This window comes from Haliotis rufescens, unplaced genomic scaffold (assembly GCF_023055435.1).
Source record: "Haliotis rufescens isolate VD_foot unplaced genomic scaffold, xgHalRufe1.0.p SCAF_42, whole genome shotgun sequence".
Lineage (NCBI taxonomy): Eukaryota > Metazoa > Mollusca > Gastropoda > Lepetellida > Haliotidae > Haliotis > Haliotis rufescens.
The window spans coordinates 972,226-998,963 of record NW_025964135.1 but is presented as its reverse complement, the minus strand read 5'-3'; the positions used below and the strand labels follow the sequence as shown (position 1 = coordinate 998,963).

At 41.7% G+C, this 26,738-nt stretch overlaps 1 protein-coding gene across 2 annotated transcripts; it reads left to right on the top strand.

Annotated features, from left to right (window-relative positions):
* Window positions 1–510: 510 nt before the first annotated feature.
* LOC124116477 (eukaryotic translation initiation factor 5A-1-like) lies at window positions 511–24,832 on the top strand. Of its 2 annotated transcripts, none has more exons than XM_048382906.1 (5): window positions 511–534; window positions 18,018–18,198; window positions 20,097–20,201; window positions 21,936–22,067; window positions 24,318–24,832. In XM_048382906.1, the coding sequence occupies exons 1-5, from the start codon at window positions 530–532 to the stop codon at window positions 24,384–24,386; spliced, it is 492 nt and encodes a 163-aa protein (XP_048238863.1). In that variant the 5' UTR covers window positions 511–529; the 3' UTR covers window positions 24,387–24,832. The 2 variants fall into 2 exon arrangements, with proteins under 2 accessions (XP_048238863.1, XP_048238864.1); XM_048382907.1 differs by lacking the exon at window positions 511–534 and adding an exon at window positions 7,346–7,473.
* Window positions 24,833–26,738: the final 1,906 nt, after the last annotated feature.

Below are 26,738 nucleotides of genomic sequence, written 5' to 3'. Positions count from 1 at the left end.
ATGTTGATAACTCATGTAAGTAATAAACGACTCGTAGTCCTTGTATATAGCACAATAAAACACTGCAGGGAGAATAAACCGGGGGGGGGGGGGGGGGGGGGGGGGGGCAGCAGCAGTGTTTTATTGTACGATACTGCCCCTCGTCGTTTATTTCTTAAAATACGTGCAAACATTGTGCGTGATAGAGATAAGACAGCTTGTTATCAGTTACGAAAATTTGTTCATGTAAATCACAGTTTACTCAGGGCATAATGCAAGTACATGTAGTTGGAAGAGCTTCTTACACTTAGCCTATGGTGTAAGGGAGGTAACTCTCAGCTCCGTTGTGGTGCATATGGTGGTGCAACATTTCTATACATACGCCTGACGTTTGTAAACTGGTTACTCTTCACTACATGGAGACGCTGCAGCTTACATTTCAGTCAGTTGTGCAATATCGACGCAGAGACCCTATAAAAGCAAGCTGCGCATGTAAACATTTCAGTAACGAATCTGTATATTTCATAGAACCTGTCGTGTGAAAGACGTAATGAAGTAAGTACATTGTATATTTTTTTCTATAAATATTTTTGTTTTATCCATAACAGTTTTCTGTTCACCACTTACATGATGTTTACAGGACACGGCAGATACATAGATAATTTATATGGTTGATTATTAAATGTTTAAAATATAATTTTAAAATATCAAAAATATTAAAATTATGATTTTTGAAATATTAAAAAAATAAGGAAGAGAGTGTATGGATGTCAACTTCTTTATTATGAACATAGGCTTACGATGATCGTAGCGCTAAGATCGCTTTGTGGAACGGGGCCCAGGACTAAATTATCACTGACTGATAACTGGCAATGGACAATGGGCAAACGGGAGGCCGGGGGTAATTAGTGCTGATAGGTGTGTTCCTCATAATGTGAGGTGAAATTTGGTTTAACGTAGCGTCCAAGATTATTGCACTTATATAGCGACGTGCATGCACGTGTGTGTGTGTGGTTGCTTGTACTAGTCCGGACTGATGCCGATTTATAGTGCTAGCCCACTGAGATACCATGCCGCAGTTTAACATGAATACCCCACTCAGACACAGTATATTGACTCCGAGCCGACCAGTCCTTGTTTTAGCCCCTTAATGCCGAGCGCCAGACAGGGTAAAAAACAAGTACCATCTTTTACCGTCTTTTGGTATGACGCGGCCGGGGATCGAACCCCGGACCTTCCGCTCTCCGGGCGGACGCTTCCTCATAATAAAGAAGTTTACATCCATAAATTCTCTTCCTTATGTGTCTCACTTCTAAATGCCTTTCAAAGAAGTTAAACTATTTTAAACTGGTGAAACAACACGGCAATATCATGGTCAGACCTAACTCGTCATGGTCGTAGTTTTCTTCACCTGGGTACGTACATCGTTAGGTTTCATGGTTAGTGTTACAAGAGCGGTATGAAAACATGTCAATTTGTTTGAATTTGTTCAATTTTTGAAAATAGCTTCCTCTTGCATGTTCATTTGAGAATGAAGCTGTTTTCGTGAATACGACGTGCAGGTTATCGTTTGTGCATTACTTATTTGAAACGACAACGCGCCACCCGACTCTTTTAACGACAACGCGCCACCCGACTTTTTTAACGACAACGCGCAACCCGACTCTTTTAACAACAACGCGCCACCTGACTCTTTTAACGACAACGCTCAACCCGACTCTTTTAACGACAACGCGCAACCCGACTCTTTTGACGACAACGCGCAACCCGACTCTTTTAACGACAACGCACCACCCGACTCTTTTAACGACAAAGCACCACCCGACCCTTTTAACGACAATGCACCACCCGACCCTTTTAACGACAACGCAACACCCGACTCTTTTAACGACAAAGCACCACCCGACCCTTTTAACGACAAAGCACCACCCGACCCTTTTAACGACAACGCACCACCCGACCCTTTTAAAGACAAAGCACCACCCGACTCTGTTAACGACAACGCGCCATCCGCATCTTTTAACTAACGACAAAGCACCACCCGACCCTTTTAACGACAAAGCACCACCCGACTCTGTTAACGACAACGCGCACTCCGCATCTTTTAACTAACGACAAAGCACCACCCGATTCTTTTAACGACAAAGCACCACCCGACTCTTTTAACGACAACGCGCAACCCGACTCTTTTAACGACAACACGCCACCTGACTCTTTTAACGACAACGCGCCATCCGCATCTTTTAACTAACGACAAAGCACCACCCGACCCTTTTAACGACAAAGCACCACCCGACTCTGTTAACGACAACGCGCACTCCGCATCTTTTAACTAACGACCTCGAACCACCCGACCCTTTTAACGACAAAGCACCACCCGACCCTTTTAACGACAACGCACCACCCGACTCTTTTAACGACAACGCGCAACCCGACTCTTTTAACGACAACGCGCCATCCGCATCTTTTAACGACAATGCACCACCCGACTCTTTTAACGACAACGCACCACCCGACTCTTTTAACGACAACGCACCACCCGACTCTTTTAACGACAACGCGCAACCCGACTCTTTTAACGACAACGCGCCACCTCACTCTTTTAACGACAACGCGCCATCCGCATCTTTTAACTAACGACAAAGCACCACCCGAACCTTTTAACGACAACGCACCACCCGACCCTTTTAACGACAACGCAACACCCGACTCTTTTAACGACAACGCGCCACCCGACTCTGTTAACGACAACGCGCCATCCGACTCTTTTAACTAACGACAAAGCACCACCCGACCCTTTTAACGACAACGCACCACCCGGCCCTTTTAACGACAAAGCACCACCCGATTCTTTTAACGACAAAGCACCACCCGACCCTTTTAACGACAACGCACCATCCGACCCTTTTAACGACAACGCAACACCCGACTCTTTTAACGACAAAGCACCACCCGATTCTTTTAACGACAAAGCACCACCCGACCCTTTTAACGACAACGCACCATCCGACCCTTTTAACGACAACGCAACACCCGACTCTTTTAACGACAACGCGCAACCCGACTCTTTTAACGACAACGCGCCATCCGCATCTTTTAACGACAATGCACCACCCGACTCTTTTAACGACAACGCACCACTCGACTCTTTTAACGACAACGCGCCATCCGCATCTTTTAACTAACGACAAAGCACCACCCGAACCTTTTAACGACAACGCACCACCCGACTCTTTTAACGACAACGCAACACCCGACTCTGTTAACGACAACGCGCCATCCGACTCTTTTAACTAACGACAAAGCACCACCCGACCCTTTTAACGACAACGCACCACCCGACTCTTTTAACGACCTCGAACCACCCGACTCTTTTAACGACAACGCACCATCCGACTCTTTTAACGACAATGCACCACCCGACTCTTTTAACGACAACGCGCAACCCGACTCTTTTAACGACAACGCGCCATCCGCATCTTTTAACTAACGACAAAGCACCACCCGAACCTTTTAACGGCAACGCACCAGCCAACCCTTTTAACGACCTCGAACCAGCCGACTCTTTTAACGACAAAGCACCACCCGACCCTTTTAACGACAACGCACCACCCGACCCTTTTAACGACAACGCAACACCCGACTCTTTTAACGACAACGGGCCACCCGACTCTTTTAACGACAACCCGACTCTTTTAACGACAAAGCACCACCCGACTTTTTTAACGACAACGCGCCACCCGACTCTTTTAACGACAACGCGCCATCCGCATCTTTTAACGACAACGCGCAACCCGACTCTTTTAACGACAACGCGCCACCCGACTCTTTTAACGACAAAGAACCACCCGACTCCTTTAACGACAACGGGCCACCCGACTCTTTTAACGACAACCCGACTCTTTTAACGACAAAGCACCACCCGACTTTTTTAACGACAACGCGCCACCCGACTCTTTTAACGACAACGCGCCATCCGCATCTTTTAACGACAACGCGCCACCCGACTCTTTTAACGACAGGGAACCACCCGACTCTTTTAACGACAACGCGCCACCCGACTCTTTTAACGACAAAGAACCACCCGACTCCTTTAAAACAAGAAAGACAAAAGAAACCGCAATCCATGTTTTCTAGATTCAACTAATTTGTGCGACAATAAAGTATATTCGTACCTAACATTTAAGGGGCGGCGGGGTAGCCTCGTGGTTAAAGCGTTCGCTCGTCGTTCAGAAGGCCCGAGTTCGGTTGCCAACATGCGGAGAATTAGAATTTTACTTAGTCAGTGAAAACATGTCTTTAAAATTATTATTTTTTTCTTTGAAAGAACCTTTCCACTTCTGTTGTTTTCATATGTGGAATCAAGCAAACTAGACTTGGTTAGTTTGATCTAGACTTGCCTAGGCTTTTAGTAGAAAAAAGTACCTAAATAAAATAAATTCCAGTCATGGCGCAGAACTACCGTAGAGTGTATGTCCAATGCCGTGATGTTGCTGGAATATTGATAAAAGCGGCGTAAAACCATTCTCATGCACTGGTTACATTCATCGTTCAGTCTCTTATAATAACCCCTCTCTACACAATACTCGACACGACTTGTTCCCAAACACCGCAGGGATTTGGTTTAGAGTGGTCCTCCAAAACCATGGTTGTCTTACGAACAAAACATCATCAACGACATTGTGGGTAATTTCGTTTTTACGCTGCTTTTTTTAAATTTCACACATATATTGTATTGTCATGCAGGAATCACCTCTGTCTCGAATGTGACGAACCACATTGTTTATCTGTGTACAGCTATTAACTCGTGTGGACGCACGAACACTTTAGACCCGTGAAGATCCGGGGTAGAATAGGTCTTCCCCAGCAACCCATGCTTGCTGTAAAAGGCGACTATGCTTGTCGTAAGAGGCGACTAACGGGATCGGGTGGTCAGGCTCGCTGACTTGGTTGATGCATGTCATCGATCCCAATTGTGTGGATCGATGCTCATGATGTCAATCACTGGATTGTCTGGTCCAGACTCGAGTATGTACAGACTGCATTTCTGAGTGCGGCGTTAAAAAAACAAACAACAACAACAAAAAACAAAAACGAACACTGTAACCACTTTAGTACCAAATTATTGGGATCTACGGTACATGACAGATGCATATGTCTGGCTTATACTAAAAAACTATACCACAAAGAAGTGCAACCTAGGTCAGTCTCGCATTGTATCGAAGTTTAGCAACTAGAGAATAAAATGCTCTTTCAATCAATCAATCTTTCAATCAATCAATCAATCAATCTCATTAAAACCAGATCTTAGTTCTCGCTACCGCTAAACAAAGATCTGAGGACATCCCATTACGGGTCACGTCAGCATGACCTTTCATCCAAACCAATCACAGCGTCGCTTACCAGATCCTGAAAGTGACGGTCGGAATGTGTTTTCTAATCATGCAACCTCGAAATATTTAACACGGGTTATTCCGAACGACAGTTACGGGTATTATGATAAAATCCATACAATCTAGGCCATCTATAAGCCATTCCAGAATGTTGTTTTGGTCAGTTTTAAATTGTTTAATCGAGAATACGTCAAAATATGTTTCAAAGCGTACTCGCCAGTTTGAAACTAGTGTCGTAGAGCTCGAGATAGCTGCCTTCTGATTGGCAAATGTCGATTTCTTGTCAGTCATTTCATTGGTCGGTCAATGTTCGCGAAAGGTCATTCTGACGTGACCCGTAATGGGATGTCCTCAGATATTTGGTTAGCGATAGCGAGAACTAAGATCTGAATTTAATGAGATTGTCAATCAATCAATCAATCAATAATCAATATAGCTCAGTACTTTTAGGCCTCGGGCCTTTGTGCGCAAACATGACGGTACAGGCGGAATTGCAGTAAACAGTACAAATTATTTTGCTAGATTTGTAAAGATGTTTGGCGATTACATCAAAATGTTAAATTTATGAATGTGAGGATGAAGATGAAACAAGCTAAAAGAAATTGGAATTCAGTTTAAGTTACAAAGTTTACATTTTCTTTAATTTCTCGGGATATTGAAGTGACTCTCACACTCAATTTCCAGGTCATGACAACTTCAACGAAAACGAGAAAGAGCAATTTTTAATTTGCTTTGTGTTATGAAGTCAAAATAGTTTTCACAATTTATAAAAACTTTAAATGTTGCATACTAGGACATTTTTGAACTTGCAAGTACATCACTGTGCCAAATTTGGCAGAAATTGTCCTTTAAACGTTGCTGAAACATATGGGAAAATGCATTTTTGTAACCATGCATTTGATATAACCATATATCTCCACATCCTAACCAATACAGACTTTGTAACACTGCTCATCATACAAGCACACCATATCATAACATTTTTGGGGTAAACGACCCTGGGGCATTGTCAAAATATTTAACCAATACTTCACACATATTGTCATGATTGGGGTATCTACCACATTCACCTAACACTGTGGTGTTCGAGGCAGACAGTTTTAGATAAAACAAACAAACCTCCTTTTGGGTAGGTAAGTGTTATATCACAGCGTGTTAGTTTAATGTGAGAGGAAAGCCCGAAGTGATGCAGGTCTCAGAAGTTTACTGCTTTGGCAAAACCCATGGTGCTGACAAGCTTAGAAACATAATCAGGGCAAACCAGAATTGGAACCCTCAATAATTGGTTTCTAGTGTGCCCAAGTGGCGCAATTCTGCATCGCAAAATGTGTCGCCTTAAACTATTTGGCAACCAGTGCCCCTTCTTCTGTGTCACAAGTGAGATACAACCACATGATGATAGACTGTTACTGGAGCATAAAGCAGGCTCACTATTAGTCATGTTGTCAGACCAGTGAAGTTAGAGTATGGGTCTTCAGCAACCCATGCTTTCCGTAAAAGGCGACTCTGATGGTCGTAAAAGACAACTAACATGATCAGGTAGTCGGACTCAATCAGTTGAAGCATGTCATATCCTAATTGCGTGGATCGATGGTCATGATGTCAATCACTGGATTGTCTGGTCTAGACTTATTTGCGTACACTTGTACCTTATACAACTTTTTCGAACCCCCAAACTTCCGCACCGTACAAGAGTACTGGCATTATATTTGCCTGGAAGATTTTGAAAAAGAAGGCTGGTGAAAACGGTTGCAACGAATGTAGGTAGGCTTCTCAAAATATTTATCCCCGCCTTCTTGACATGCAGGGCTATATATTGTTAGCCATTTTAGATATAAGAATAAAAAAAATAAAGACATGTTTTCATTGACTAAGTGTTAGCCTAAACCTCAAGGTAATAGATCTTATTTCCACTGGGTCTCACCTCAAGCCGATCGACAGCGGAAAAAGCCGAGTAGGTCCGAGTTGTTTGGAAATAATAAAAGGGAGACCACTTTGACTGTGTGTGGTGCAATTGTCCGACCCCTCTACCGAGGAATTGGATTAGTTTGAGATGCGCATGCGCAATTCATCCCTTTTACTTGAACGACCATCCCAACACGTGAGTTTACATTTAGTAGTTTTAAATATATCGAACTAATTGAATAAATGGCAATGAGAGACTGTTATTTCACAGCAAGACACATAGAACCTTATTCCTCCCAAATATCAGCTCGTCAGATCACTGTATAATCTTGACGCTGTCGATTTGGAATCAAAATACCTCCTGGGCCATACGTTAGACGTGTGTTAACACATGGTGCGGACGAGTGTGATTTTCACTTCGCTGTAGTATGATTTTCGAATAAATATGAACTCCAGTAGGGTTTTAAAGAAGCTACATTTATATTTATTAAGTTAAATCACGCAGTCTACTTGTCGTGTCGCGAAGAAATAGTTCTGAAATTACTAGTTTCCGTAATATTTCTATGTCGTGTGAAGTTACCTACAGTCGGTGACGAAGAACTTCCGGCGAATTTGTTTGAGGGTACTTGGAATTTTGACAGGAAATAGATATAGTCATATTTAGGACTACATTATTAGGTAATTCTATTTTTGAAAAAGTGGGCCGAAAACGTCATTTCAATAATACTATATATATTATTTCATACGAAACACATCTTGTTGAGTCAGGCTCTCGAAGATTCTACCCATTGTGCCTTCATGCCAATGTTTACAGTGATTGTGGTTACGGGTTACACATCGAATCGAATCATTAAATTCATTTTTGGGTGCTTACATGACTTCTCCGACACCCCGCCTGACTGCCTATTTTGGAAAGAAAACTAAAAACATTTTCATGTGTAGAGCAATGTACAATACTTCTAATAGAAAGTATGTGTGGTGTTCGCTGTATTGTGACTGTTGGGTTTTGTGGTTAGACTTTCAGTGTTCACAACGGTTTGAGAACCCTTGAATTCAGATTAATGTGTTATTTGTTTAAATATATTGTATATACTACTCAAAACAAGGTAAAGTACACCCACCTTCCTCAATTGTGGTAAGAGAATGTGCACAACTCTTTCCTTAGTAACAGTTTCTAAGGAGTTTAGCTGCCTCATTAAAATAAAAGTGGGGGGGGGGGGGAGGGGGAGTGTCTTGCACACCTCACCTCACACACACACACACACACATACAGAGAGACTTGAAACAAATGTTATCATTTATGGTGTCCCAAGTTGATGAAAGAATATTGCTTTGTTGAAATGTGACCCCAATGGTCATGAATGACACTGATGGATGGGGTTGTTGCATGCCATTCTTGAAGTTCCTTTTTGTTGATGTTTTTGTTCTATCTTGATGTTTACTCATATTAAGCCATGCAAATGCAAGCAGGGTCATTTATTTGGCTTATCTTAATTGTCCTATTTTAAAAAATAGTCACGTCATATGCTTCTCTCAGTAGCATCAATAAAACATGATTGTTGGGAATCCCATATCACATAGGCAATGATAGGTGTACTAAATATTCTCAGAATATATGACAGACTACACAAGTAACCTTGGTAACACACATTTCAAAGCAATGTCATTGAAACTAAATTGATGTACTGGCCAGGGATTTGTTTAGGAGCTCTCAGAGGCCAATATTTAGCCCCAAGTTTACAGTAAATCCGAGATTTGAATTTAACAATTCCGTCAGTTAGGTTGTACTGATTACTACTAAAGTTCAAGATTTGCATGGACCACTTGCCAACAGTATTCACTCCGACAGCAGTTCGAGGGGTAGCAGATCGGACATATAATGAGATGTTTGCCGTGTCCCAAATATATACGTAGAGCTCACTCGCAAACTACATTAAAATAAGTACTGTTATTGAACATTATGGTGAACAAAGTCTCCACGTTACCGTGTACTGAGGGTCACCAGGTTGTCATTGGTTACATTTGGAGATAAATCTGCTGTGTTTTCAATTTAGAGGTTTTGGATGTTGATTTTTATAAATTTAATTTGACAACCTGTAAATGTTATGAATTCAAAACCGAATGTGTAGAAGGAATAGAATTCATAGAATTTGATATATATTCCGGTTTTGAATCAGTTGAAAACATCTGAAGTCAAATATGATCAGTGGGTGCTTCACCAGCGTTGATGAATGATGTACTAGTAACTACTCATTTAGTTGTCGTTCATCTTGATATGGACCGGGGTAGAATAGGTCTTCAGCAACCTATCCTTGCCGTAAAAGACGACTATGCTTGTCGTAAGAGGTGACTAACAGGATCGAGTGGTCAGGCTCGCTGACTTAGTTGGTGCATGTCATTGTATCCCAGTGGCGTGGATCGATGCTCATGATGTCAATCACTGGATTGTCTGATCCAGACTTGAGTATTTACAGACTGCTGTCATATGCTGAGTGCGATGTTAAACAACAAACAAACAAACATCTTGATATGCCTAAAATGTATTGTCACATTTGTTATGTTATTCTAGGAACCATGACACAGTATTGTTAGGCGTTTATTACCTACCTCTTTTCTTGAAATGTTGGTTGTCTTTTTGAAAGAAGTGCTCTCAAATAAATAATTTCTTTAGCAGTGATGTGGTCACCAATAAAAAAACATGGTCTAGGGTATAATTGATCCCGGGCCAATCAGTCTGTAGGATTCTAATTATGTCCAGGTGGACCAGTGGCAGAAACTGGCTTTAGTCCTTTAGTCCTCGCCAAAGTGCCCAATAGTTAAGGTATCATAAGGACTAGTAGAAATTTGCCCTTTCTAAGAGTTTAGCTATATGTTATCATTATAAGGACTAGTGGATGAAAACTGTTGTTTCTAACGCTGTAGACTATATGTTTGTTGAAATAAGTATGATAATAGGTGTTTTGTCCATCAGTCAGTGTTCAGACAATCTCGTGACTGCCTAACAGGATTAATATTTTTTTTACTCCTTTTCCATGCAGTGCCAGTTCAGTTACCAAGCAGTGTTTCCATTTTTGTCAGCCGGTCATTGGACCAGCTGACTAAAAATATACCGGTCCTTATCATTTTCGGACGGTCCCCCATGTTACTGTGTAAAAACATACCTTTCGATCAGAGTTTTCTCCTTTTATTTCTGAAGTGTAGATTTGCTGCAGGAAGGTGTTTTTCACCAGAATGCATGTTCAAGATCATGAGATTGTTTAATCTTAGCTGGCAAAGTCGGTTACGACTTGCCGTGTGTATGCGGTTTTGTAGACTGAAGCTGCGTTCAGCTGGTACGCTGCTGACAGGTATCGTCATGGCTACAGCTGCGAAAACAGCAAAATCTGGATAAATATCCTCATAATCAGCCATGATAACTCGACAGTTCTGTTGAAGTGTGTGTGTACCAAGTCCAACAACTGTAGTTTTGTAGCTGGCGAAATCACGGTTGGCCCGGTCGCCATCTATGATATATGTGACGTCATTATTTATTGGACTAATCACAGGACTGAAATTGGTAATCAGCTGATTTAGGGAATCCCTTCCATAGTTATTAAATTCTTGTGTGAATCTGGGAAGTGAGATGGGTTCAGGACTTTGTCAAGACAAGTAAGGGTAGACAGACTGTCTTCAGGAAATCTGGCATGTAATGTACTGCACAATTCATCGATGAAGCCTGCACGTGAATTATGAAAAGCATGCACCGAATGTGCATCTGCATATGTAACTTTCACACCACGAAACACGCCGTTTGTGATGTTGTCAATAAACGATTGCTCATTTTCTCCTGGTGTTTTTAGCAATCTTTGCAATGAGTCACAGGTTGAGTTCAAAATTGGCATTATCATGCCGAGATTCAGATTGTCTTTTGAAATATTGTGACAAGTTTGTCCATATGATACAACACATCTGATAGCATGTAGGTTGTTGCAATAAATGAGTAGGTTTTGATTTTTTTCTTGATATTGACTGCTGCACCATTATTTCGCTCTGCTGCTGCTTCTTCTATTTCCATGGCAAGTGCTGGCCAGTTATCTTTCGTCCCCTTAACAGCCCTCCCTACGGACAGCCAACGCACACTGCACGGCTGTTTTACACTTGAAAAATCGGAATCAGAAAGGACCTGACCATGGACAGTTCACGTAATCTGGCATATCTCGTCGCTGAATATTTGTACAGTTTGCAAATGTTATTCAGTGTTTCTCTATAATCAGCGATAGTCTTAGATACTTTGGCTGCATCAGCGGATGCTAAAGCCACCCTGTGAGCGATACAGTGCACATGAATCATGAAAGGGCTGCGACCTTGTTGCAGTCGAACACTGACCCCACTTCGCCGTCCAGTCATCACACTGGCGCCATCAAACCGTAGACCGATTACTTGTTTGATAGGAATGTTCCACTGTACTAACACTTCTTTAACCTTCTCTGTGACACACTCGGCCGTCCCACTGTGTACCGTAAAATTACCCAGAAATATTGTCTCAGGTTTTCCGTTTACTGTCTCATCGATGATTAAACCAACGGACCTGCTTTCCTTTATTTTTTCCTTCAGATCCTTAATAGTGCTTTCAACTAAAGCATGTTCCATTTCTTCCACTGAATCAGAATGTGTATATACCACACCACTTAATCTGGTACAGCCATTTTTTTCCTGCAAATCCAAGAGACTAGAAAATTTATTTGTAGCAATATTTTCTTTTGCCATGAACAGTACGATTCTCATCATCACAGTCAATTTTTCATCATTTTTTTCCGTTGCCACATTCATATGAGTTGCCATGGAAGTTCTTTGATACATTGTGGTAACAGCTATCACGATGCTCTTTCAATGCTGACTTCTTCATATTAATGCAACCTTTTGTAAATCTGTTTTCTTTCCAAGCTGCCTCACATATCTTGCAGTACATCATAATTCTACCACATTCCTCTTCATAACGAAGCCATTTGAATTCCTGCAACCATTCAGAATTATATTTCCGAATTTTAGTTTGGCTGGCCTTTTGACAACTGACAGTTGACGTATCTGACCCCGTCTCAGACATTGAATCAAGTTTACGTTTTTGAGCAACATTTTGACTACAATCACCACTGCCCGTATCTTTGTCACCCTCTTTGTCAGTCTCTGAGACAACTTTCTTACTTTTAAAAGGCGATTAAGACCCTCCGTTCCCGAGCGTACTGTTTTTGCCCCCAAGGAATGATGACAGTGTCGTCTGCTTGCCCGCCATTATTACAGCAGTACACCCATGCTCAAGCTCCTCACAGCAACAGCCCTTTCACAATGTTACGTAACAAAGGTATCAGAGCTTGCAGTTACACATGGTTCACCCTCCTACCCAGAGTTCCATGCAGTCAGCATAGGTCCTCTCAGATGATTCGTCACATCTCCATTCAAGCAAAGACGTATATATATACGTCTTTGATTCAAGATATTGCATCTGTATTTCATCTGTTTCATTTTTGACGAGCCTATCTATTTAGATAAACATATGTCTTAGATTGTGTAAGTAAGTTTCATTGAGAAAATATCATGAAATGTGAAAAACTATCACCATATGCATATTTATTATCCCCCGCCGCGCGAAAGCGCGAAGCGGGGGATATAGTATTCACGACTGTCCGTCCGTCCGTCCGTACGTACGTCCCACCTGTTTGTTGCCGCGATATCTCAAGAACTAAACACTGGATTGTCTTCATATTTGGAACTATGGTGTATATACAGACTCCGCAGACACCAGTCGGTTTTGGTGACCTTGATCCCATTTTCAAGGTCACAGCAGGCAAATCTGCTTTTGGAGTTGGAAAACGGTGTTGCCGCGATATCTCAAGAACTAAACACTGGATTGTCTTCATATTTGGAACTATGGTGTATATACAGACACCGCAGACACCTGTCAGACTTGGTGACCTTGACCCCATTTTCAAGGTCACAGCAGGCAAATCTGTTTTTGGAGTTGGAAAACGGTGTTGCCACAATATCTCAAGAACTAATCGCTGGATTGTCTTCATATTTGGTACTATGGTGTACAGGCGGGGGATATTTCGTCACTCTGTGACAAATACTTGTTCTTTGCTACATTGGATCACACTCTGGCGCAGTGGTGACTTAGCATCGCTCCACTGCCACAGGCTAATTTGCATATCACGTCACTGGACTTTTCTCTTGTTTGTAAACAAACCAACACGCTTTTTAGGAAATCAGAAAAGAACAGACTAATGCAAGTATTTTGGGGCGCTTTACATATTGTTTTGTATATATATATAGATATGCTACTACAACTGCGACAGTGAGTTGCATGACAATACATATGCTATTTACACATTAAAATGACCACATCGCAATATAGCTCTCCGTAGGTTTCGATGACCGCACATGAAGCCCAAAATTATTTTGTCATGCACCTTTCGCATTTGTGGTAGCATATCTAGATCTATATTATTTTGAAAAACAATATCTAAAGCTCACCAATAGGTTTGCATTAGGCCAGTCTGTTCTGTTTTCAGAATAAGCGCGTTTGTTTACAAACACGCGAAAGTTCTGTCACGTGATTGTGACATGCAAATTAGCCAATGGCAATGGTGCAATGTGAAGTCATCACTGCGCATGAGTGTGCACGTGGTTCTGAACTCATTCGGAAAATATTGTTTAAATCTGTTTCTTGATTACTATAGCTTTGTTGTGTCAAGATACCAAAGATATACAGATGCAATCTGAATGAAACGAAACGAGTCGAGTCCAGTTTATTTTTAGAAAACTGGGAATTCCTTTCTGTGTGGAAGAGAAACACAGACTGATTTTAGAGTTGAGTGAACAAAGTTTAAACACCTTGTTGCAGGCACAGACTCAGTTGAAGTTATTTTTTTCTAACATTCTTTCTACTGGACACTGGGACCGTCACACTAAACATTTACCGGTCTTTGCCATTTTTTACCGGCCAAAAGCCGGCATATACCGGAGAATGGAAACACTGCCAAGGCGACATAAATGTATCGCCACTTAGCTACCTAAATATAAACATAACTGGCGACCACTTCTGATGTATTTTCTTCAGTATAGTGCAAGCCAAAACTAATTATGTTCCTGTATATACGCATCCCTCGGAGTCTCTTTACAACTGAATTTGATACACAAGAAAATACAGCCATTTGAGATGACAACTGAATAATTGCTAATCTCATTTTCTAATTGTTTGCAAGACCATGTTTATATACATTCATTATTAACAGCTACAGATGAGCAGCGTATTTGCGTCCGGGGTAGAATAGGTCTTCAGCAACCCATGCTTGCCATAAAAGCCGACTATGCTTGTCGTAAGAGGCGACTAACGGGATCGGGTGGTCAGGCTCGCTGACTTGGTTGATGCATCCCTTTTACGGCAAGCATGGGTTGCTGAAGGTCTATTCTACCCCGGATCTTCACGGGTCTCAAGGTGTAAGAGCAAGACGTGTTACCTTGTTGTTGGACCCGGGAAATCCAGGGTAGAATAGGTCTCCAGCAACCCATGCTCGCTGTAAATGCATGTCATCGATCTCAATTGTGTGGATCGATACTCATGATGTCAATCACTGGATTGTCTGGTCCAGATGGGCAAAGTATGTTGTACCAAATAGTGAAAGTTTGTACTTCTTTGAAAATGTCCCTGTACATGAAACTATTTAGTGTTGAAAGATTAACAATGTCTCATGGGATTAGTACGACAGACAGTGCAAGACAGGACATTTTGAAGATCAACAGATCTTCAAATATTTTCTTCAAACATCCCAGTGAGATCTGGTTTAGAATAGGTCCCCAGCGCAATTGTTATTGTTGCAGTGACTTCTTAGATTGTGTGTACCTGTGAAGATCTGGGTAAGAATTGGTCTTCAGCAACCCATGCTTGCAGTTAAAGGCGACTATGCTTAATGGCGTCTGACAGGATCAGGTGGTCAGACTCGCTGACTTGGTTGATGCATGTTGATCACTGGATTGTCTGGTCCAGACTATTATTTACAGACCGCCGTCATGTAGCTTGAATATTGATGAGTGCAGTGTTAAACAGGAAAACATAAATTGATTCTGTGTCATCATACCATGATGTCATGGGATGTTTATAATTGTCACTGGATTGTCTGGTCCAGACTCAATTATCTGCTGGTCTCCATTCATATAGCTGCTATGTATTGCCATGTGCAGCCTTAATTGTCAAGGGAACAAAACACTCAGCGTTAGAAACTGGCACTAGTCCAAGTCCTTTGCCAAACTGCCCAATAGTTAAGGTATCCTAAGGACTAGAAGAAATTTGCCCTTTTTAAGGGTGTTCATATATGTTATCATTGTAAAGACTAGTTGGCTAAAGCTGTTAGTTTCTATTGCTGAACACTATAAGTGTATATTTTTTAAGTGATCCTGCATCTACTGCATTACTTATGCATCTACTGCATGTTTTTGACAGAAAGAAGAGCTGTGTGAAGTCTTGCTGAAGAAGTTGAAATCCTAGATATTTTTTTAAATATTTGTAAATTGTATTCTTATCCTGCATTACTGGGTCTAAACAACTTTTTCTACAGCAAGACTTCACACAGCTCTTCTTTCTGTCAAAAACAAGCAGTAGATGTATATAAAGGAGTAATGCAGGATAAGTATACAAATATAAAAAATATCGCTGACTTTGCTGGTTTGATGTTTATGAGGTTTAAGATCCCTGCGTTGGTACAACACAAAGCTCATCCTTAGGGGCCGACCATTTAATGTTCTGGGCGAGGGGTGGTGTTGGGGCTGTGATTGTTGTAGAAAATTAATTGTCCCCGAAAAAAAAGAATGTTTCACACTTTTGAAAAAAGAAAATGCAAAAAAAATTACCTTGTTCCAAGGTGTTTTTCTCAGAAATGTATTCAGCTTCATAATTTTTATTTAAAAAATGTCTGGTTTTGCAGCTGTAGATGAAAAATATCTAACCTTGACACAAAATCCCAGAATATCAAATTGTTAGTCCTACTGTCTGTAGTAAAGCTGGGGCAGTCGGGTAGTCTAGTGGTGAAATTTGCTCGTCACGTCGAAGACCCTGGTTTCTATTCCCGACATGGGTACAATGTCTGAAGCCCAATTTCTCATGCCCCCCTGTGTGTAAAGCTAGAAGTGGCATAAATCCACATCACTGGCTCGCCGCACACTATCATACATGTAGACTACGCGTTACTGTAGCATTACAGCCACCTCTGACATTGGATGGTCACTCGCTCACCACACACTATCATACATGTAGACTACGCGTTACTGTTGCATAACAGCCACCTCTGACATTGCAGGGTCACTCGCTCACCACACACTATCATAAATGTAGACTACACGTTACTGTTGCATAACGGCCAGCTCTGATGTTACAGGGTCACTCGTTCACAACACACTATCATACATGGTGAGACTACGCGTTACTGTAGCATAACGGCCAGCTCTGATGTTACAGGGTCACTCGTTCACAACACACTATCATACATGTAGACTACGCGTTACTGTAGCATAACAGCCAGCTCTGATGTTACAGGGTCACTCACTCACCACACACTATCATACATGGTGAGACTACGCGTTACTGTAGCATAACGGCCAGCTCTGATGTTACAGGGTCACTCGTTCACAACACACTATCATACATGTAGACTACGCATTACTGTAGCATAACGGCCAGCTCTGATGTTACAGGGTCACTCGTTCACCACACACTATCATACATGTAGACTATGCGTTACTGTAGCATAACGGCCAGCTCTGATGTTACAGGGTCACTCGCTCACCACACACTATCATACATGTAGACTACGCGTTACTGTAGCATAACAGCCAGCTCTGACATTGCAGGGTCACTCGCTCACCACACACTATCATACATGTAGAGACTGCGCGTTACTGTAGCATAACAGCCAGCTCTGATGTAACAGGGTCACTCGCTCACCACACACTATCATACATGTAGACTACGCGTTACTGTAGCATAACAGCCAGCTCTGATGTTACAGGGTCACTCGCTCACCACACACTATCATACATGGTGAGACTTCGCGTTACTGTAGCATAACAGCCAGCTCTGATGTTACAGGGTCACTCGCTCACCACACACTATCATACATGGTGAGACTACGCGTTACTGTAGCATAACAGCCAGCTCTGATGTTACAGGGTCACTCGCTCACCACACACTATCATACATGTAGACTACGGGTTACTGTTGCATAACGGCCAGCTCTGATGTTACAGGGTCACTCGCTCACCACACACTATCATACATGTAGACTACGCGTTACTGTAGCATAACAGCCAGCTCTGATGTTACAGGGTCACTCGCTCACCACACACTATCATACATGTAGACTACGCGTTACTGTAGCATAACAGCCAGCTCTGATGTTACAGGGTCACTCGCTCACCACACACTATCATACATGTAGACTACGCATTACTGTAGCATAACGGCCAGCTCTGATGTTACAGGGTCACTCGTTCACCACACACTATCATACATGTAGACTACACGTTACTGTAGCATAACAGCCAGCTCTGACATTGCAGGGTCACTCGCTCACCACACACTATCATTCATGTAGACTACGCATTACTGTAGCATAACGGCCAGCTCTGATGTTACAGGGTCACTCGTTTACCACACACTATCATACATGTAGACAACGCGTTACTGTTGCATAACGGCCAGCTCTGATGTTACAGGGTCACCAGAATGAATGACGCTGCAGATGAAATCTTTGAGCAGGCAAGTAGTGGTGCCTCTAAGACCTACCCGAAGCAGTGCTCAGCCCTGAAGAAAGGCGGCCATGTCCTTCTCAAGTCGAGGCCGTGCAAGATTGTTGAAATGTCCACATCCAAGACCGGCAAACATGGACACGCCAAGGTAGGGAATGGGTCGATCTCATTTGAAGGAACGTTTCAGAAAAGCATATACATTTCAATCATGATGTCACCAGGAAAAGTATCATTCAGACATTGGAGCCTATCTGTTACCAAAAGCAAGGTGACTTTGCTGGAGACAAATGGCATTAACTCATTTTCATAATGTTATAAATTTTTGATAAAACATTCTTCCGTATCATTGCTAAATTTGAGAAAGAATCTTTAGGACATTTTTTATGGCAAAAACCAATGCCCAAGAAATGAAATGTAAAACCCTGTGTATTTAACAATCAGAGCTAAGTACTAGCCCATACTTGTCAGTTGTTATTGTCGATTCACAAATTGAAACGATGTTAACCCAGAAATCTGTGAGTGAAAGTACCCTGTGTGATACCAACAAATGACCAACACAGTGGTGGTATACAATTTACACTTGTCGTACAAAATTAACTAGGTTTACAAATCAATACAAATTACTGCACAGCAATTACAATGGCGGTACACAATCGAGTGGCGCGTGAAGACGCCGGGGTAGAATAGGTCTTCAGCAACCCATACTTGCTGTAAAAGGTGACTATTCTTGTCGTAAAAGGTGACTAACTGGATCGGGTGGTCAGGCTCGCAATTGCGTGGATTGATGCTCATGCTATTAGTCACTGGATTGTGTGGTCCAGACTTGATTATTTACAGACCGCCGTCATATAGCTGGAATATTGCTGAGTGCGGTGTTAAACAACCAACACAATTGAGTGGTAGTACAATATTCAATGAGAGTGTATAAGGTGATGGCAGTGGTCAGTATCAAATACAAAAATACAGGGGTGATAACAAAAATACAGTGGCGATAACAAAAATACAGTGGCGATAACAAAAATCAGTGATAATAGTATATTCACCTAGCAGCGACAGTAGTCAAGCTTCCAGGATGGACCTAGGCAGGAAATCTTGGGTGATGAATGATCTTCACACGGAAGCTGGTCTTGATGTAATGAAATGTGGGAGAGATATGAGAGGCACAGGCTTGTCCCCTTATATACAGTCTAACTAGCTACTTAAAATTTCCACAGTGACCTCACAACATAGTATATTCCACGTTTCTATAACACTCTATCACAGTCCACGGTATTCCGGAAGCAAATACAATGAGCTTTGACCAAATCTCAACAGAAACGATATAGGGGTGAGAATCTTCCTCAGATCTGCGAATTTTAGTGACAAATTTGTTAAAATCTCATGGCTTCCCCCTAAACAAATTATGGACCATGCCCCATTACAAAGAAGTTTCACCTGAAAATGAAAATATCCATTCTCATCCCTCAATGTAATACTGTTACAACCTTGACTTAATAATCAAATAAACTGCCATATGACACAGTAGATTTTGGTGTTATTATATGGACTAATCTGAGCTTACTGGACTGAACAGATTTTTACTAGACACAGGCTTCGGACTAGTGACTATCATTACAGACTGATCGTGGTGATATGACAAGCATATTTCTTTTTTGATGACATTTACATTGTGTTGTAACATGTCTGTTCTACATTGTTGCAACATGTCTGTTCTACCTTGTTGCAACATGTCTGTTCTACACTGTTGCAACATGTCTGTTCTACATTGTTGCAACATGTCTGTTCTACACTGTTGTAACATGTCTGTTCTACATTGTTGCAACATGTCTGTTCTACATTGTTGTAACATGTCTGTTCTACACTGTTGCAACATGTCTGTTCTACCTTGTTGTAACATGTCTGTTCTACATTGTTGCAACACGTCTGTTATACACTGTTGCAACATGTCTGTTCTACATTGTTGCAACATGTCTGTTATACACTGTTGTAACATGTCTGTTCTACATTGTTGCAACATGTCTGTTCTACACTGTTGCTCTGTTTCAGGTTCACCTTGTGGGCCTAGACATCTTCACTGGGAAAAAGTATGAGGATATATGCCCTTCAACACACAACATGATTGTGCCGACTATATCACGATTGGATTACCAGGTAAGTGTGAGACATCTGCGTCCCCCTTGCGGTTCCATGCTTTGACTGTTGATGTGCACATGGTTTGAAAAGGCCTGGAACTTAAGTATGTCTTGAAAAGGCATTTGCCTTGAAACAGCACTGAAAATAATCATGACTTGAAAACTACACATTGGTTATATTATTTTAGATAAACCATTAAATTTATTATGGAACACCTAGGGAATCATTATGACTGCCAGCTTCAAGAGGCTTGGCAAAACCCTGGTATTTCTACAGAAAATACTGGAGCAGCTGACTGCACCTCTGTTAAGTGGCTATCTTTGTTGATCGTTTGAATACCATATTCCACGATCTTATCACTAACAACTTACAGGGAATCTGATTACATGGAAGGCTGATGAGGCGCTAACTTTGAAGAGTTTGTATACTAGCTAGTCAATATCTAGTATTTAGTATCACTATCAATGAGAAAAGACAGTTCTGACAGTACATGAAATGTGACTTTGGAGTACCACTTGTAGTAGTATGTCAATATATCAGGCATTCAATGAGTTGCAGTTGTTAAAAAGTATTATATGGATAGAAATTTCAAAAGGCCAGTAGTCGATCATGAAAGTCTTGTCGATGGCATGCATAACAATCAATATTTTCTAAAGTTATGATTAGTTATGAACAAAACATTCCAAACCTGCCGACTCCAGATTGGAGTAACTTCCCTTTGGTTTGAGTGGCGACTGGGAGGAAAATAGCTGACTTGGAGATTGTCAGAAATAACTTGTTCATTTCTATTACATCAGTTAATAGAATTATAGCCCCAATCAAAACCCCTTCCAGTACATGTAGTAGTCAATATTCTTTTGTACGGACCTGAACCTAGGATCTTTTAAAAGATTATTTCAGAAAGACGACTGTGTTTGAGCCAAATGTGGACAGATATTATTGCTTTAAGATGATATTCATAATACTGCGTCCCTTAGGCATGTCAGAAACTTATTTTCAATTTCGAATTCGAATTCTGCTGTTATTTGTGCAGGCAGGTTTGATCAGATTGGTAAACCTCCAGCTTTCCTCCCACACCAAGCTGATGTGCAGTGATATAGCTGAAATATTATGCTGTGAAAAGCAGTGTTGAGCCAAACTCAGGCTCAGGAGAGGCTGACAGGACTTACTTTTAGGGAAAATGTCCCGCGAGAACTAGTGTTTGATTATGTCACACGGTACATTTCATGGCTGAACGCACAGGGATATTGTTGGAATATTGCTTAAAGCAGCATGAGAGCTTAGAGTTAGTCAGTAACCTGTGCTTGTTGTAAGAGGCGACTAACGGGATAGGTGGATGCTTGTCATCATATCCCACTTGAATGCCTCTGTGGCCTATTGGTAGAGCATCAGCCCTGAGAGTGGAAGATTGGGGGTTTGATCCCTCACCGTGTCATACCAAACATTAAAACATAGTACTTGCTGTTCCCTGTGCTCGGCATTAAGTGGATAAAATAAGGTCTGGTCGGCTCGGAGTCAGTGTACAGTGTGTGTGGGGTATTCATGTTAAACTGCTGCAAGGTACCTCAGTGAGCTAGCACTATAAATCGGCATTAGTCCGGACAAGCAGCAACACGCACGCACTCGCGCATGCATGCACACTCTAGGGTTTGTCACATGGGGGCACACATGCACGCACACAGAACGCTCCATAAGTCCAGTTATCTTGAACGTGCAAAACACGCACACTGTTACTCTTGTCTTTTGTTTCAGTGTTTAGGTGTACAAGACGGATATCTGTCCCTGCTTGACGATAAGAGCATAACACGGGAAGATCTGCGCCTCCCAGATAATGATATTGGTCAAGACATTCAGAAAAAGGCTGATTTGGGAGAAGACTTTATGGTAGGTTTAACTTCTTTCCTTTTTTGATGACATGGTGATGAACTAAGCTAAATGGACACAGCAATTGCACCCTGTGCCCAGTAGGATTAAGATGGCCCCATGAAGATGCGGGGTAGAATAGGTCTTCAGCAACCCATGCTTGCTGTAAAAGGTGCCTATGCTTGCTGTAAAAGGCAACTATGCTTGCCGTAAAAGGCGACTATGCTTGTCATAAGGGGCAACTAACGGGAACGGATGGTCAGGCTCGCTGACTTGGTTGATGCATGTCATCGATCCCAATTGTGTGGATCGATGCACATGATATTAATCACTGGATGTCTGGTCCAGACTCGATTATTTACAGACCGTCGTCATATAGCTGGAATATTGGTTAGTGCTACGTTAAACAAGAAACCTCTTGTTCACCAAAGAGTATGGATGATGAAATGACCTAATACTACTCAAAAGAAGTTAAGGAACACCCAAATTTTACATGTAACTAAAATGACGCTTTATTATACCAGGAGAAATTTTGGTTTTTAACAGCACAATGTCTCAGCTTGTGATAAACATACATACAAATCAAAAAGAGCATCACAGACGTAATTAACATTAAATGTGTCACTAGCGAATAAATGCTCAATTTATCACAAAACTTATTATACAGCCTGGTACTAACTGGTATAAATGAATTCTGGGCCCTGCTTCTTCTCAACATTGGTAGTCGTAGTTGGAGGACAGAAGTAAGTAGTTGATACTACGAATGTAGAATATTCGAGACTCGCTTAATATTTTTTTGATTATTAACTAGTTGCTGTTCATAAATGCAGAGCGGGCACAGGTGGCCCAGTCATCTAAGGTGCCGTGATTTGCTGTGCAGAGTTGCATCCCTTGGTCACGGCAGAAACCTATGATTGTGTGTTTGAATCCTGGATTGCCCCGATTATGTTTCTAGGTTTGTCAGCACCATACCCGTGCTCGTGGGTTTCCCCGAAGTGGTAAATGTCTGAGACTTGCATCACTTTGGGCTTTCCTCCCACATTAAGCTGACATGGCGCATTATAACTGGAATGCTGTTTAAAGCAGCATTAAACCCAACTGACTGACTCACTCACTCATAAATACAGCCATCTTCCCGAGGCAAGAGCATTAACTGACTTTAAAAGCCCAGTTTCCACCCTCGCTGAACTAGGCTGGAATTCATGGGTTCGATCGTAGCACCACCAGTGGTTATTATGAGTTATGTCCCTTCTAAGCCTGTCCTATGGACCAACCCATCCATCACTTGCATTTGCTTCAAACAAAATGGTGTCGCATAGTGAGGACGATCTGATCGATAATCAAGATCTATATTGTGATAAAACGGGTCTTGCATCGATAAGTGCATCAAATCACGCGAGCACCTTCCAAAACGATTTGGAAAATATCTGTTGTTGTTGCAATCAACCCAAATCTGCATGACAGTTTACGAACCGCATTTTGATTTCGTTGTGAGATTTTGATTGGACTATGCATATACTCGTTAGTCCAGCCAAACTGTAACTCCATAATACCAGCCTAGGTCGGCAAGGGTGAAGCTGGACTTTTATAGTCAGTTGACTCTCTTGCATCGGGAAGATGAAGTACAGCTGATGTCCTGAAGAGTGATGCCAATACTTTTATTTGATGTGTTACAGATTTTAAACAGTTTGTATTTGTTGCGAACAGGCAGGTTTCCGAGCCAGCTTGTAAAGTTAAAAGTCAGAATACTTAAAATAGATGTTTTATAAAACATTAACATGAAGTCAATTTGAAAATGTCTCAAACGGCGCTGGATTCAAATATATTTGTCAAAACTTTGCTAGTAGATACTTAACATGCCTGTTTCTCTACAGGTCCATCAGAACACAATCCCACCTCAGTATTTCGATGAAACGGGTAACATTGAAAATAGATAAATCACAATTTGCCAACTACCACTGAGTGTGGACCTACTTTGTGCACCTCGTGTCACAGTATTATAGTAAGATAGTGATGCCTATTCTATGTACGGAGTAGTGTTAGGCTCATGCTTCGTGCTGTCATTGGTCATATTTAGCCAATCATCAAATATTTTTCAGAAATATATGAAAACCTTCATCTCGGACACTTTTTGTTGTTGATATACTATTTACTCTTAGTGGCAGATTAACTACAGGAATATGAAAGACTTTGGTGGTCCTTAACATCTTTTGAGTAGTGTATGTGTGACAATTTCTGTTATTATTATGTGACTTTTTCTTGTGATTCAAGGTGACGGTTCAGAAGGCGATGGATGATGAAATAGTCGTTGCCCTCAAATCGATGAAGACCAATGACTAAACAAAAACATGGCCATGACATGAATGGTATCCTGTGTGAACTGTGAGAAATCGGAGTAATTCAGTATCATTCTGGACACCCCTAGATTATTATAAATCTTACCATCTAGAGGGAGGCTGCAGTTTGCCCTTATTATGTGTTTTACAGAAAATATCTGGTCAACCTTGAAGCCAAATACACATTCAGGTCAGAAACACCGGTACTGTACTAAAGTGATGAAATTGTGACTTATTATCTAAGTTTTTTCACTATTCATCTGTAAGCATGGTAAGGGACATATATCTATCAGTAATCGACCAAGGCTTTAAATTAGTTCTGTGTTAAGAATATTTCATCCTGTTTATGCTACTTTGTGTTTGTTTTTTTCTCTCATCTGACTTGTGTAATAAAATTCTGTATTCAAACTTGTGAGAAAGCCAATAAATCCATGGTTGGATTGAACACATTGTTTTTGTTGCTTTTCTTTCTTTGTGACCAGCTACATGGCGATGGTCTGTTAATAAAGAAGTGTGTCCCAGACAATCCAGTGATTGACATCATGAGAAACGATCTACGCAATTGGGGTACGATGACATGCAACAACCAAGTCAGCGAGCCTGACCACCCGATCATGCATTGTCGCCTTTTATGGCAAGCATGTGTTACCCTGGATCTTCACGGGTTGTCTCCTTGGGCTAGAGAATAGAGCTACCAGGTCTATGGTTTGATCCCGGACCGCGTCTTAACTAAAAGATGCTAAAGCATGGTACTCATTACCCTGCCTGGCGCTCAGCACTAAGGGGTTAAAACAAGGACTGGTCGGCTGGAAGATACTGTGTCCGAGTGGTGTATCTCGGTGGAGACACACCCACACGTGTATGCGAGTCGCTGTATAAGTTCACTGATCAAGAACGCTACGTTATACCACACTTTAACTCTTATTATGGTTCGATATAAACTGATACCCACAGTGAAATTAGGATTTATGTTTGTGTGGATGATGAGATGACTGAAATCGATATCGATCCAGAAGCAGTCAGCTGCTTGGGCATGGTTGTATGCTTGGGTTTAGATGTGATTGTTTAGCCCAGTTGTCTTAGGCGCCACGATTTGTTGTGCAGAGTTGCTTCCCTTGGGCACGATAGACACCTATGATCGTGGGTTCGAATCCTGGTTCGCCTGTTTCTAGGTTTGTCGGCACAATAACAGTGGGTTTCACCGAAGTGATAAACGTCGGAGACCTGCATCACCTTGGGCTTTCCTCCCACATTAAGCTGAGCTGCGATATAACTGTTATACTGTTAAAAGCGGTGTCCAGCCCAACTCACTTATTCCGACAGAGGATGGCTAAGAAATATTTAAGAACTAAACGACTCGTCATTGTTTATCGTACAGCTCCAAGGGGTTTGTTCTCCCTGCAGTGTTTTATTGTATGATGTACAACGACCATGAGTCGTTATTTCTTATACGAGATATCAGCATAATGTCCAGCCTTTTTAAGGATACTGATAAAATTTACAAGCATTAATAACATCTTTACCCGCATTTTTTATAATGATGACTCCCTCAACAGAATCCGACTTCGGCAATGACGGACAAGTCCATTTTATGAACAGGTGGGTTTGGTATTGTGTAACAATCTCATCTGTTCCTTTTTTCCTGATACCTATTGTCATATCTCTCCCACTTTTGGATACGATCGTTCGCCCACAGCGTTTATCTGCGTACCCCAGCTAAATATATGTGGAACAACTCACTGGACACTTACCTTTCATAAATAACGTCGTCCAGTATATGACGTCATCAAGTTGCGAGCGCATATTCGAATCTCCAGAAATATTCATGATAGAACAATGTTTCATCGTTTAAATAAACCACGCTTCGTTCTTCACTGCTCTTTGCGATTTATCGCGGAGCTATCTTTTATAATAAGGCACCGGAATTAGCTGTGCAGATTTGCGTTCCTTGGGCAGGTATGACTATGAGCTCGAGCCCCAGTTCGCCCCGGTGATGCTTCTCCGTGTATGTTCTTTGTTTGGACAAGCACCATCCCCGCGCTCATGGGTTTCACCAAAGGGAGCTTTCCTCCCACAGAAAGCAGACGCGCCGTGATTTAACAAGAAAACTCACCCGTAATTACAATAACCTTTGGTTTCGCCATTGCCGTTGATGCGCACGTAAAATCACTATATCTCGTGGCGTGCGCTCGCGAATTTGACTTGACAAAGTATCACTATGGTCACACTAGACCTCCTCTCCTGTTCTGAAGGGGCGGTCGGGTAGCCTAGTGGTTAAAGCTACATAATTAATAGCTTAGGATAAGCCCCTTAATGATACGAAAACCAATGCATATATACACCTCGTCATAAATAT